The sequence below is a fragment of the Oncorhynchus masou genome, chromosome 1, assembly GCF_036934945.1.
Source record: "Oncorhynchus masou masou isolate Uvic2021 chromosome 1, UVic_Omas_1.1, whole genome shotgun sequence".
Taxonomy (NCBI): domain Eukaryota; kingdom Metazoa; phylum Chordata; class Actinopteri; order Salmoniformes; family Salmonidae; genus Oncorhynchus; species Oncorhynchus masou.
The window spans coordinates 39630969-39643143 of NC_088212.1; the positions used below are offsets into that span (position 1 = coordinate 39630969).

Consider the following 12175-nt stretch of genomic DNA (forward strand, 5'->3'; position numbering starts at 1 on the left):
TATTTGTTTGATAATTTACTAAATGTTAGGTTAACTACAGTAATTATCAAGTGTAATAGCAAACTGTAGCCCGACACAAATCGACTTTGCATTCTACTGTAAAAAAACAAACATATTATTCTGTATCTTGCTGTACAAGCAATTGTGTGCTACATTAATAAAGTCAACTTGAACAAATGGTCCAAAGATGAGTCTCAGTCCGTTTGCTTCCAAATAACATTTTATAACAATAATTTTCAAAACCAAGAATGTCACAAAATCATTGAATGACACAAAAGTCGAGAGATTCCTCTTCCATTTCCTCCTTTTCACTTTCTTTCCTGAACTTGTTCCTGCTGCTTCTCCTCCTCTTCCCCAGTTGTGTGTTGTCGACCAATCCTTTTACAAGCCCTGTATTTCCAGAAGACTCTGCTTCATCTGCCAAGCAGGGAGATGCTGGGCACCGTCCATGTTTCCCACGGTGCTGCTTGTCAAGTGCATCACAGGCCTTACTTTGCCTCTTGTCCAAGTCCACGCCACGTAGAGACTCTTCAGTTAAACTACAGGCACACTCACCCCTGCTCTGGAGGGCAGAATCTGTAGGCTTCAAGATGGGTAATTGGAATCGAGTTGCTTTACCGTGATTGAGAGGTTTTGAAAGCTGATGAAGGGACATCATGATTCTCTCTGTTTCAACCAGCTTCGAGTTTTGAGAGAGTGTTAGTCTCTTCAGTCTCAGGCGAGCACTGCGTCGGGGAGTGGTGCGTACTGCAGCGTGTCCCTCACGCATGGACCCTGTGCCCTTGTCCTCAAGTACTCTTCCATTGGGCGTTCTGATGCCGACTAGGATGACACCGTCTCCCCCAGTAGACAATTGTCTCTGTTTGATGAGATCCATGTTTCTAAAGTCCAGTGTCTCATCATCACCCTTGATGTTTTCTCTATGTGTAATGGACTCTGGAGATGTGGTTTGGCTTGCTTGTCCCAGTTCCGCGGGATTATGATTAGCTGTGATGTTACTGCTCTGTGAGGATGATGTGCTCTCCTCCTGCTCAGTTCCTCTGGCTACAGACCCATGGATAGGGTCAGTCCCTGTAGCTACAGACAGATGGATAGGGTCAGTCCCTGTAGCTACAGACCCATGGATAGGGTCCGTCCCTGTAGCTACAGACCCATGGATAGGGTCAGTCCCTGTAGCTACAGACCCATGGATAGGGTCAGTCCCTGTAGCTACAGACCCATGGATAGGGTCAGTCCCTGTAGCTACAGACCCATGGATAGGGTCAGTCCCTGTAGCTACAGACCCATGGATAGGGTCAGTCCCTGTAGCTACAGACCCATGGATAGGGTCAGTCCCTGTAGCTACAGACCCATGGATAGGGTCAGGCCTTGTAGCTACAGACACATGGGTAGGGAGCTGTGTGCCACTGCCACCTGCTGTACTGTTCTGAGAAGCCACTTTACGCCTATTTCTTTTTCCTTTCCGGGATGGCCTTGCCAAGGCCTTCCTCTCAGCCTCTATACTGTGAGCCCACCTCCGTTGGTGGTTCCTGAAGCACACTAGTCTCCTGGCCTTGCCCAAGGAAATGCCAGTCTGCTGCATGAGCTCTCTGACAGTGCAGCTGTTGAGGTCAAATGCCCCAGCGTTCTTTGCCATCCTCATACTGAGTGCAGGTGCAGCAGAGACCCTTCCTCTCTACCTCCTCGTCTTGCTTCTAACAATGTATTGAAACAGAATGACATTTTGGACAACACACAATTATGACATCACAGAATATGTCAACCAAATAACAATCAATGTTATATCGCTAAGATGTCACAAAGAGTAAGCTTAGTGACATCATCTGATTGATTCTTGGGCAACATTTGAGCAATATCTGGTTCTAGTTAGAGACATTTTGAAAAGAGCGCAAGATATATAAAACCTTTATTTCAAATCTGATGCATTAATATCCAACTTGTTGTATTGTTCTTAAAAAAGAAAATTCACTGTAAAGAACATCTACATAAATAATGTGAAATTATAAATTAAAAGGGACACTGCCATTGGCAACTGCACTTTGGCTCCAACTCAAGGGTATACTGACAAGATCTTTAAACTTCAGAGGAGATATGACAAGAACATAATGCAGAGACAATTGTATTTGAAATAATGAACGCAGTCTTGGGAGAGTAAATTAACTAATTTCATCAGTTGAAAGAGGCCATGATAAGTACTATGGAGGATATCACAAAATACAGTGTACAGGACTAAAGGCTGAGGATGTAAGATCATCATCATTAAAACAGCAGAAGACTAAACTAGTTCCAATAGTTTCCACTAGGTGGAGTTATCTGCTCTGAACACAGATCTGTGCAACATTGCTCGTTTTCAAAATGTCAGTGCCATCTAACACTTACACTGAAACATTGTTGTTTTATTTCGTTTGATGGACATCACTCAACGTACATGATTTGCTTAAGGAGCAATAGGACTTATTATCAGTGTGTGAAGACAGTACTATGGTGGAAAACAAGGCAGCATGATTTCATGACAAAACAAAGTCTATAGTTTGTACAGAATATTCAGCATCAATAGATCTGGCTCTACAGGAACAACATAAGAAAACAACCTTATAGGCAAATACACATTTACCAGTCCTTTAAATTTAAAAATAAATAAATACAACTGTTATACACTATGCTGAATCGTAAAAGACACACACCACTGGTGGGGCACCACAAATGGCACCATATTTATATATAGTGCATTACTTTTGACCAGAGCCCAGGTCAAACGTAGTGCACTATAAAGGGAATATGGTGACATTTGGGATGCACCCCTGATGTTTAAAATACATTCAGGATGGTCCATGCATTTCATGGTGTCCTGACCACTACAACACAGTAGACTACATCCAGTGTATATTCTTCCCTTCTACTACTACTAGTTGACAGTGTTTATTCAACACCCAGGAGCTCTACAGTCGCTAGCATGTGCATAACTTATCATTCCCTCTGCAGTTTCGCACAGTGAACTGATTCAACAGCCAGACAATAGGCCTGTCGCAGCAAGTACTGGAGATCATTTAACTAATCACATATATGGCTCAGTTATGACTCCTACTGTCTGTATTTTGGGTATTTTCCCCAGAACTCCCTAGAAGCAGGAACATAGTGCATTCAGACCCCTTGACTTTTCCCACATTGTTACATGACAGACTTATTCTAAAATCAATTCAAATTGTTTTTCCCCCACTCAACCAACTCTCTCTCACACACACACACACACACACACAACATGACAAAGCAAAAACAGGTTTTTAGAACTCGTTGCAAATGTATAATTTTAAATATCACATGTATTCAGACCATTTACTCAGTGTTCTGGAGCAGCCTTTCATCAAGGATCTCTCTGTACTTTGCTACGTTCATCTTTCTCCTCATTCCTGACTAGTCTCCCAGTTCCTGCTGCTGAAAAACATCCCCTCAGTATGATGCCACCAAGTTGTCCCCATAGGGATGGGGCCAGGTTTCCTCTCGATGTGACACTTGGAATTTAGGTAAAAGAGTTCAATCAAGGTTTAATCAAACCAGAAAATCTTGTTTCTCATGGTCAGAGTCCTTTAGGTACCTTTTGGCAAACTCCAAGCAGGAGTTTTACTGAAGAGTGGCTTCCACCGGGCCACTACCATAAAGGCCTGATTGGTGGAGTGCTGCAGAGATGATTGTCCTTATGGAAAGTTCTCCCATCTCCACAGAGGAACTCTGTCAGAGTGACCATTGGGTTCTTGGTCACCTCCTTGACCAAGGCCCTTCTCCCCCGATTGCTCAGTTTGGCTGGGCGGCCAGCTCTGGGAAGAGTCTTGGTGGTCCCAAACTTCTTCCATTTAAGAATGATGTAGGCCACTTGAGGACCTTCAATACTGCAGAAATGTTTTGGTACCCCTTCCTAGATCTGTGCCTCAACCAAATCCTGCCTCGGAGCTCTATGGACAGTTCCTTTGACCTCATGGTTTGGTTTTTGCTCTGACATGCACCGTCAACTGTAGGACCTTATATAGACAGGTGTTTGCCTTTCCAAATCATGTCTAATCAATTGAATTTACCACAGGTGGACTCCAATCAAATTGTATAATCATTTCAAGGATGATCAATGGAAACAGAATGCACCTGAGCTCAATTGCAAGGGCCTGAATACTTATGCAAATAAGTAATCATCCAAAAACATCTAAAAACCTGTTTTCGCTTTGTCATTATGGGGTTGTGTGTTAACTGATGAAGATTTTTATTTAATCCATTTTATAATAAGGCTGTAACGTAACAAAATGTGGAAAAGGGGAAGGGGTCTTTATACTTTCCTAACGCAATTTTATTTTCTGCATATTAATTTACTGCATATTCATAATAACCATTTTCAATGGCTTTAGAAATAATATTTTCTGCTGATAACTTTTGGTCCAAATAAAGTAAGGCTTTGATTAGGTCATTTATGTCGGCTTGCATGCCCACCATTTCCAACCATACGTTTAACAGTTCATAGACTCTGTCTTCAGGATGAAGGTGTGCAGTGCTTTTTATAGCGTTGTCACGGAGTCCGATGTGCCTGAAGAATCTGTTATGGTAGTAAACATCCAGCTCTTCAAAAAGTTCAAAACTTTTCTTCAAGGACTCGTCACCTAAAAATAAAAAAGATAAAAAAGATAAAAGTCAAGGCCCTGACATCAAAGCCCACCGTGCTGTACTGTATTAATCAACCAGAGCAGAGTGGGTCATAGACAAGGCTAAATAATATTAGTATGTTAACTAGCCTAAATCCATAAAATACAGAGGGAATACTCTCACCATTCAAAGGAGCAAGTTTTCTGAGAAGGACATCTTCCTAGAAAAAAAAATAAAATAAACATGGTCAGTCATAAATCACAAGTCAGGCTCCTAAACGAGGCCCCTGCACTAGCGCTGAAGTTTGGCTCTTGGAGGGTTGTGCAGGAGGGAAGGACCTCAACAACAGCTCTGGACTTCTTGTCTCTGGCCATATTCCGTCCTTTCCTCGACCCTGCATTTGCATCTATAAATCACATTTATGTGCTTGGGCCTGGCCACTAGCAATGGTTAATTTAATCTTCAAAAACAAGTGTCAGAACTGCCTAGTAAGTCTTCTGCCTAGTAAGTCTTCATCAAGATGGATGGTGGAAAGGGAGTAGCTCTACTTCAAAATGGGACACGGTTGTTTGGGGTCCATTTGCCCATGAGAGTAATTGTGAATTGGGTGAACTAATGCTGTATACACGTCAGACAGACTGTGGCTTTCAAACAGTAAGTAAGAACAGTGCATTTGGAACTAATTCAGATGCTTGGCATTTACGCCAAATAGTTCAAACTTGGTTTCATCAGACCAGAGAATCTTGTTTTTTCATGGTCAGAGTCCTTTAGGTGCCTTTTGGAAAACTCCAACTGGACTGTCACGTGCCTTTTAGGAGTGACTTCCGTCTGGCCTCTCTACCTGATTTATGCTGCAGAGATGGGAGAACCTTCCAGAAGGACAACCATCTCCAAAGAGGGACTCTGGAGCTCTGTCAGAGTGACCATTGGGTTCTTGGTCACCTCCCTGACAAAGGCCCTTCTCCCCCCCAATAGCTCAGTTTGGCCAGGCGGCCAGCTCTAGGAAGAGTCTTGGTGGTTCTAAAACTTCTTCAATTTAAGAATGATGGAGGCCACTGTGTCCTTGGGGACCTTCAATGCTGCAGAATTGTTTTGGTACAATTACCCAGATCTGTGGGACCTTGTATAGACAGGTTTTGTGCCTTTCCAATCAATTGAGCTTACCACAGGTGGGCTCCAATCAAGTTGTCGAAACATCAAGGATGATCAATGGAAACAGGATGCACCTGAGCTCAATTTCGAGTCTCATAGCAAAGGGCCTGAATACGTATATAAATAAGGCATCTGTTTTTATTGCTTTTTATACATTTGCAAAAATGTATAAATACCTGTTTTCACTTTGTCATTATGGGGTATTGTGTGAGGGGAAAACAAAATGCAATCCATTTTAGAATGTGGAAAAAGTCAAGGGGTCTGAATATTTCAGAATGCACTGTATAGTGAGCAGAGAAAATAAAGATGAACAGAAAGTAAGACCAGATCCAGAATAGGATGGGAGTTCTAAAGAAACAATGCAGATGTGGTTAGAAAAGAGATTGAGAGAAGACAAGGGACAAGGGGTAGGTTCGCATGAGCATGCCCTGTGCTGCTGCTCTCACCGTAGCCGCAGCGCCTGGCTGCCTCTTGGCCGAAGGGCTGGAAAGCGGGGAGGATGAGGGTAGTGCAGACAAACTGGACTGGGAGGAGTTGGTGGTGTTGTGGAGGCTGTCGCCCAGTCCATTGTCTTCATCGGCTGAGGAGGCGTTGGCGCCCACCTCCTGGGTCAGCTCCAGGAAAGGATGGAGGAGCCGTGTGCCATCCTGCACAGCACTCCGGTTGTTCTGCCTCTCCTCAATTGACCTGTTGTTTTGATCATCCTACAAGATATGAAAAGTTATATGTAGTCTTTATGAGGCACATTTGTTGCTGTTCACTTATGTACTTTGCCATGTTTTCACAACAAGTTCAAACCCCCGAGTTGACACGGTACAAATCTGTCGTTAACCCACTGTTCCTAGGCCGTCATTGAAAATAAGAATTTGTTCTTAACTGACTTGCCTAGTTAAATAAAGGTTAAATACAATTTAAAAAATTCTATCAGCTCGTCTGAGCAATTTGATCAGAATTCATCTAATTCAGTATGCAGTGCCGATTGGCCTAGATTCAGACCAGCGTTAAGCGTGCGTAAATGTAACACAATTCCCTTATGCGCATTTCTCTCTATGCGTATTCTCTCGAGTCTGTCCGACAAAAGTCTAATTTGAAAAAGGTACACCGTATTCAAAGGGATGGCTGAAAACCCCATTGAAAATCTGTTGGCCAGCAAGTGGGAGTTTTCCAGCAGTTGAATTAGATGTATTCAGAGTGCGCAAGGTAGTCACACCTGCAGAGAATGTTACACGAATGAATAAGGCAAGTCTGAATATCCAATACTGAGAAGTGCATAGGAAAGGCATGTGTAGGAATGACAAATTCCTAAGTCGGGATCAGCCCCATTGAGTCTGCACACCGCGAATGTGAAAATAACTTTGGAATGAGACCGGGTTGACTCACCACCTCAATCTTCAGCGTCTCACTGGGATTATTCTGGGAGTCTGGAACAGATGAAGTATGAAACACACAGGGCACTTTACTTTCAGGTACAATATTGACATGTTCTGTTGACAGCTTTAAGTGCAACACTGCTGACAGGTGAGCTTTGAGGCTCTGTTCCCTCTGGATGGCACCTTACTACCTGTATAGTGCACTACTTTTGACCAGGCCCCATAGGCAATAGGGTGCCATTTGGAAGGCATCCCGAGACTTCACTTTTGAAAGAGCAAAAGGTATTTATTTGATATAGATGACCTTACCTCTCCTTTTACAGCAATTTCGCCTCTTCAAATAGACAGCGGCAATTGCAGCAGTGATACCCAATACTCCCACCACAATCACACCAACACCTGCTGTTTCAACAGAGATAAATGAATGTTTAATGTCACAACCCCATCCATCCCCTGTTGACCAAATAAGTGGCAGGGTTGACAATTCGTCGTTGTTTGAATCCCAGAACGCCCCTTGTAATTCAGAAATAGTAATTTCCCAAAATATACACAACAATCATAATATTCTATTGCGTTGACACACAATAAAATCCTAATCCATAGTAATAAACAGGAGACAACGGAGCATGCAGCAAGGGGATGTCTGCTGTACCTGGTCTTGTACCTGGGATGGTGCTGGGTGCGGGCGGTCTGGTCTTACAGACAGTGTTGGACGTAGCAGTGCAGTTCTTCAGCCTCACCTCCTTCTCTTCACATCTGAGATAAATGGTGGTTTCAACAAAGTATCATTTTAAAAGCCACATTAAAACAAGTTTAATTCGATTTGATTTATCGATGAATAAATGCCATGTATAGGAAAGCTAGTCACCACTCTGCAATAACGTCTACACAACAGTCTAATGAAGTAAAAATGGAGGTTAGGCTAGATTTAGTTTGAGAGCATCCGCGTGTATGTTCACATATTCTATGGACATACCTTAGGCACTTTTTGCACACCTCACAGGCTTGGTCAGGGGCACAGAATAACCCAGGTTTACACCGGCACTCTCTGTCCTGAGTGATGGTGCATGCCTTCGTAGTCACCTGATCTGTGAGAGGAACATACAGAGATTGTAATGTTAAAGAACATAACACATTTTTATAAAAAAAAAAATAATAATAATAAGACAAGGGATAGATCGGAGCCCAGCCATTTCATTTGTCATTCATTCTAATGGATCATGTTGAATTTGAAAAGGGCTAACTTGTTCAACAGAATTACCTGAGTGACACGTGGTGCACTTTAAGCACTGTCGTAGTCCGTTGCCATGTTCAGTGTATGTGTCAAACTCACAGGCCTCACACGTTCCTCTCTCCAAGGCACGTGTGCAGTACGCTTTGACATACGTACCTGAGGCCATAGAGAAACAAGAGTTACTGGGTTATCCAAACAGGTGTCTTACCTACCTGTCCATACAGCAGACACTTGACACTGAACATGAATTACTGTAGTCATATAACCATGGTCAATACAAGGCCAAAGTAGTGTACCATTTCAAGTGCACACACTGGTCTCAGTAGACTGAATCTTCAATCTCTATTTGTCTCACCAGCTAGGCAGTTTAAACAGCAGATATTGCCATGTGGGTACTCCAGGTTTTGCCGGCATGAGATGCCCCGCTGTGTCAAGTTTCTGATGCTGCCTCCTGTCCGTGTCAATTTAAGGCCAGACTGAGCTGCCACCATGGGGTTGAGGGCCCAGATTAGGAGGACAACCTTAGAGACAAAGATGAAGCACACATGAAAAACATTGTCATCCAGTTTTCACCTAGCTTACTTTAAAACATCGAAGGAAAGTCGCCAAAGTTGGTGAGGAAATTACTGTTGTAAAAATTAGGTGTAAATCTCAAATGGCACCCTATTCCCCATATAGTGAACTACTTTCGAGGGCTCTGGTCAAAAGTAGGGAATAGCGTTTGGTACATAAACCTAGGTCTTTCTTTCCTCACAATATGACATTGTAGTCCTGACAATAAATCACTTCCCCTTCAAGGGAATATCTTCAAAAAGGTCCATATTAATGACTAACTAGAGAAGGGAAAGGAAATAATCCAAGAATGTCTATGAGATCATCCAAACCTTGTTTGTCAAGAAATGTCCTCATCTTTGTACATGCAGAGCTCCTTGTTTCAAGTGACAGTGTCACACCCTGACCATAGTTTGCTTTGTGTGTTTCTATATTTTGGTTGGTCAGGGTGTGATCTGAGTGGGCATTCTATGTTGGATGTCTTGTTTGTCTATTTCTATGTCTGGCCTGATATGGTTCTCAATCAGAGGCAGGTGTTAGTCATTGTCTCTGATTGGGAACCATATTTAGATAGCATGGGTTTCACTGTGTGTTTGTGGGTGATTGTTCCTGTCTCTGTGTTTGCACCAGATAGGACTGTTTAGGTTTTCGTTCATTTATTGTTTTGTTAGTTATTTCATGTCTAGTTCCTTTATTAAAGAACATGAATAACCACCACGCTGCATTTTGGTCCGCTTCTCCTTCAGAGGAAAACCCTTACAGAATCACCCACCACAACAGGACCAAGCGGCGTGGTAACGGGCAACAGCAAAAGCAGCAGCAGGAGCAGCGTAAAAAGGACTTCTGGACTTGGGAAGAAATCCTCGACGGGAGAGGACCCTGGGCTAAACCAGGGGAGTGTAGCCGCCCCAAGGTGCAGCTCAAAGAGGAATGGACATGGGAGGACGAACTGGACGGTAAAGGACCCTGGGCACAGCCAGGACAATATCGCCGCCCCAAAGAAGAGCTGGAGGCGGGGAAAGCGGAGAGGCGCTGGTATGAGGAGGCAGCACGGCGACGCGGATGGAACCCCGAGAGTCAGCCCCAAAAATGTCTTGGGGGTGGCTCACAGGAAGTATGGCGAAGCCAGGTAGGAGACCTGCGTCAACTTCCTGTGGTTACTGGGGGCTAGAGAGACCGGGCAGGCACCGTGTTATGCTGTGGTGCCAGTCTGCATGGAGCAGCCAGAGCCGCCAGTCTGCATGGAGCAGCCAGAGCCGCCAGTCTGCATGGAGCAGCCAGAGCCGCCAGTCTGCATGGAGCAGCCAGAGCCGCCAGTCTGCATGGAGCAGCCAGAGCCGCCAGTCAGCATGGAGCAGCCAGAGCCGCCAGTCAGCATGGAGCAGCCAGAGCCGCCAGTCAGCATGGAGCAGCCAGAGCCGCCAGTCAGCATGGAGCAGCCAGAGCCGCCAGTCAGCATGGAGCAGCCAGAGCCGCCAGTCAGCATGGAGCAGCCAGAGCCGCCAGTCAGCATGGCGCAGCCAGAGCCGCCAGTCAGCATGGCGCAGCCAGACCGCCAGTCAGCATGGAGCAGCCAGAGCCGCCTGTCAGCATGGCGCAGCCAGAGCCGCCAGTCAGCATGGCGCAGCCAGATCCGCCAGTCAGCATGGCGCAGCCAGATCCGCCAGTCTGCATGGAGCAGCCAGATCCGCCAGTCTGCATGGAGCAGCCAGAGCCGCCAGTCTGCATGGAGCAGCCAGATCCGCCAGTCTGCATGGAGCAGCCAGATCCGCCAGTCTGCATGGACTCAGCCAGATCCGCCAGTCTTCATGGATCAGCCAGAGCCGCCAGTCTGCATGGAGCAGCCAGAGCCGCCAGTCTGCATGGAGCAGCCAGAGCCGCCAGTCTGCATGGAGCAGCCAGAGCCGCCAGTCTGCATGGAGCAGCCAGATCCGCCAGTCTGCATGGAGCAGCCAGAGCCGCCAGTCTGCATGGAGCAGCCAGAGCCGCCAGTCAGCATGGAGCAGCCAGAGCCGCCAGTCAGCATGGAGCAGCCAGAGCCGCCAGTCAGCATGGAGCAGCCAGAGCCGCCAGTCAGCATGGAGCAGCCAGAGCCGCCAGTCAGCATGGAGCAGCAGACCGCCAGTCAGCATGGAGCAGCAGACTGTCTCCAGGATCCGCCAGTCAGCCAGACTCTTCCAGATCCGCCAGTCAGCCAGACTCTTCCAGATCCGCCAGTCAGCCAGGATCCGCCAGTCAGCCAGACTCTTCCAGATCCGCCAGGATCTGCCAGATCCGCCAGTCAGCCAGACTCTTCCAGATCCGCCAGTCAGCCAGGATCCGCCAGTCAGACTCTTCCAGATCCGCCAGTCAGCCAGGATCTGCCAGAACAGCCAGGCAGCCAGGATCTGCCAGAGCCTTCCTCCTCTCCTGTGCTGCCGGAGTCTCCCGAGCTGTCCGGCGCTGCTGCCGGAGTCTGAAGAGCCCCTCTTTCCCGAGCTGCCCCTCTTTCCCGAGCTGCCCCTCTGTCCCGAGCTGCCCCTCTGTCCCGAGCTGCCCCTCTGTCCCGAGCTGCCCCTCAGTCTAGTGTCATTAAGTAGGGTCGCCGTGGCTAGGAGGCCACGGAAGCGGACAAGGTGGGGGACTAAGACTACGGTGAAGTGGGCCACGTCCAGCACCAGAGCCGCCACCGCGGACAGATGCCCACCCAGACCCTCCCCGATAGGTTCAGGTTTTGCGGCCGGAGTCCGCACCGTGGGGGTGTACTGTCACACCCTGACCATAGTTTGCTTTGTATGTTTCTGTTTTGGTTGGTCAGGGTGTGATCTGAGTGGGCATTCTATGTTGGATGTCTTGTTTGTCTATTTCTATGTCTGGCCTGATATGGTTCTCAATCAGAGGCAGGTGTTAGTCATTGTCTCTGATTGGGAACCATATTTAGGTAGCCTGGGTTTCACTGTGTGTTTGTGGGTGATTGTTCCTGTCTGTGTCTGTGTCTCCACCAGATAGGACTGTTTAGGTTTTCGTTCATTTATTGTTTTGTTAGTTATTTCATGTCTAGTTCCTTTATTAAAGAACATGAATAACCACCACGCTGTATTTTGGTCCGCTTCTCCTTCAGAGGAAAACCCTTACAGACAGACTTGCCAAAGCTTAGGTATGATAATAGGGACAATATAATTGCATTCATGATCACGCCACTGATGCTCTGTCAAAAACAACTACAAATCTAATGTTATTTGTCACATGCTTCGTAAACAACAGGTGT

The 12175-nt window shown here is 46.1% G+C and overlaps 1 protein-coding gene across 2 annotated transcripts in view; it reads right to left on the reverse strand.

The window, feature by feature from the left end:
• Positions 1 to 1889: 1889 nt before the first annotated feature.
• hdr (hematopoietic death receptor) overlaps positions 1890 to 12175 on the reverse strand; it is an 11423-nt gene continuing 1137 nt past the window's right edge. Inside the window, exons 2-10 of one of the 2 annotated variants that reach the window (XM_064971355.1) lie at positions 8732 to 8897; positions 8404 to 8532; positions 8119 to 8230; positions 7807 to 7898; positions 7452 to 7544; positions 7153 to 7193; positions 6219 to 6476; positions 4804 to 4840; positions 1890 to 4637 (exon numbers count right to left, since the gene is read on the reverse strand). In XM_064971355.1, coding sequence (XP_064827427.1) covers positions 4345 to 4637; positions 4804 to 4840; positions 6219 to 6476; positions 7153 to 7193; positions 7452 to 7544; positions 7807 to 7898; positions 8119 to 8230; positions 8404 to 8532; positions 8732 to 8897 — 1221 coding nt within the window. In that variant the 3' untranslated portion in view covers positions 1890 to 4344. Of the gene's footprint in view, positions 4638 to 4803; positions 4841 to 6218; positions 6477 to 7152; positions 7194 to 7451; positions 7545 to 7794; positions 7899 to 8118; positions 8231 to 8403; positions 8533 to 8731; positions 8898 to 12175 lie in introns of both variants that reach the window. The other variant, XM_064971345.1, reaches the window with a different exon arrangement.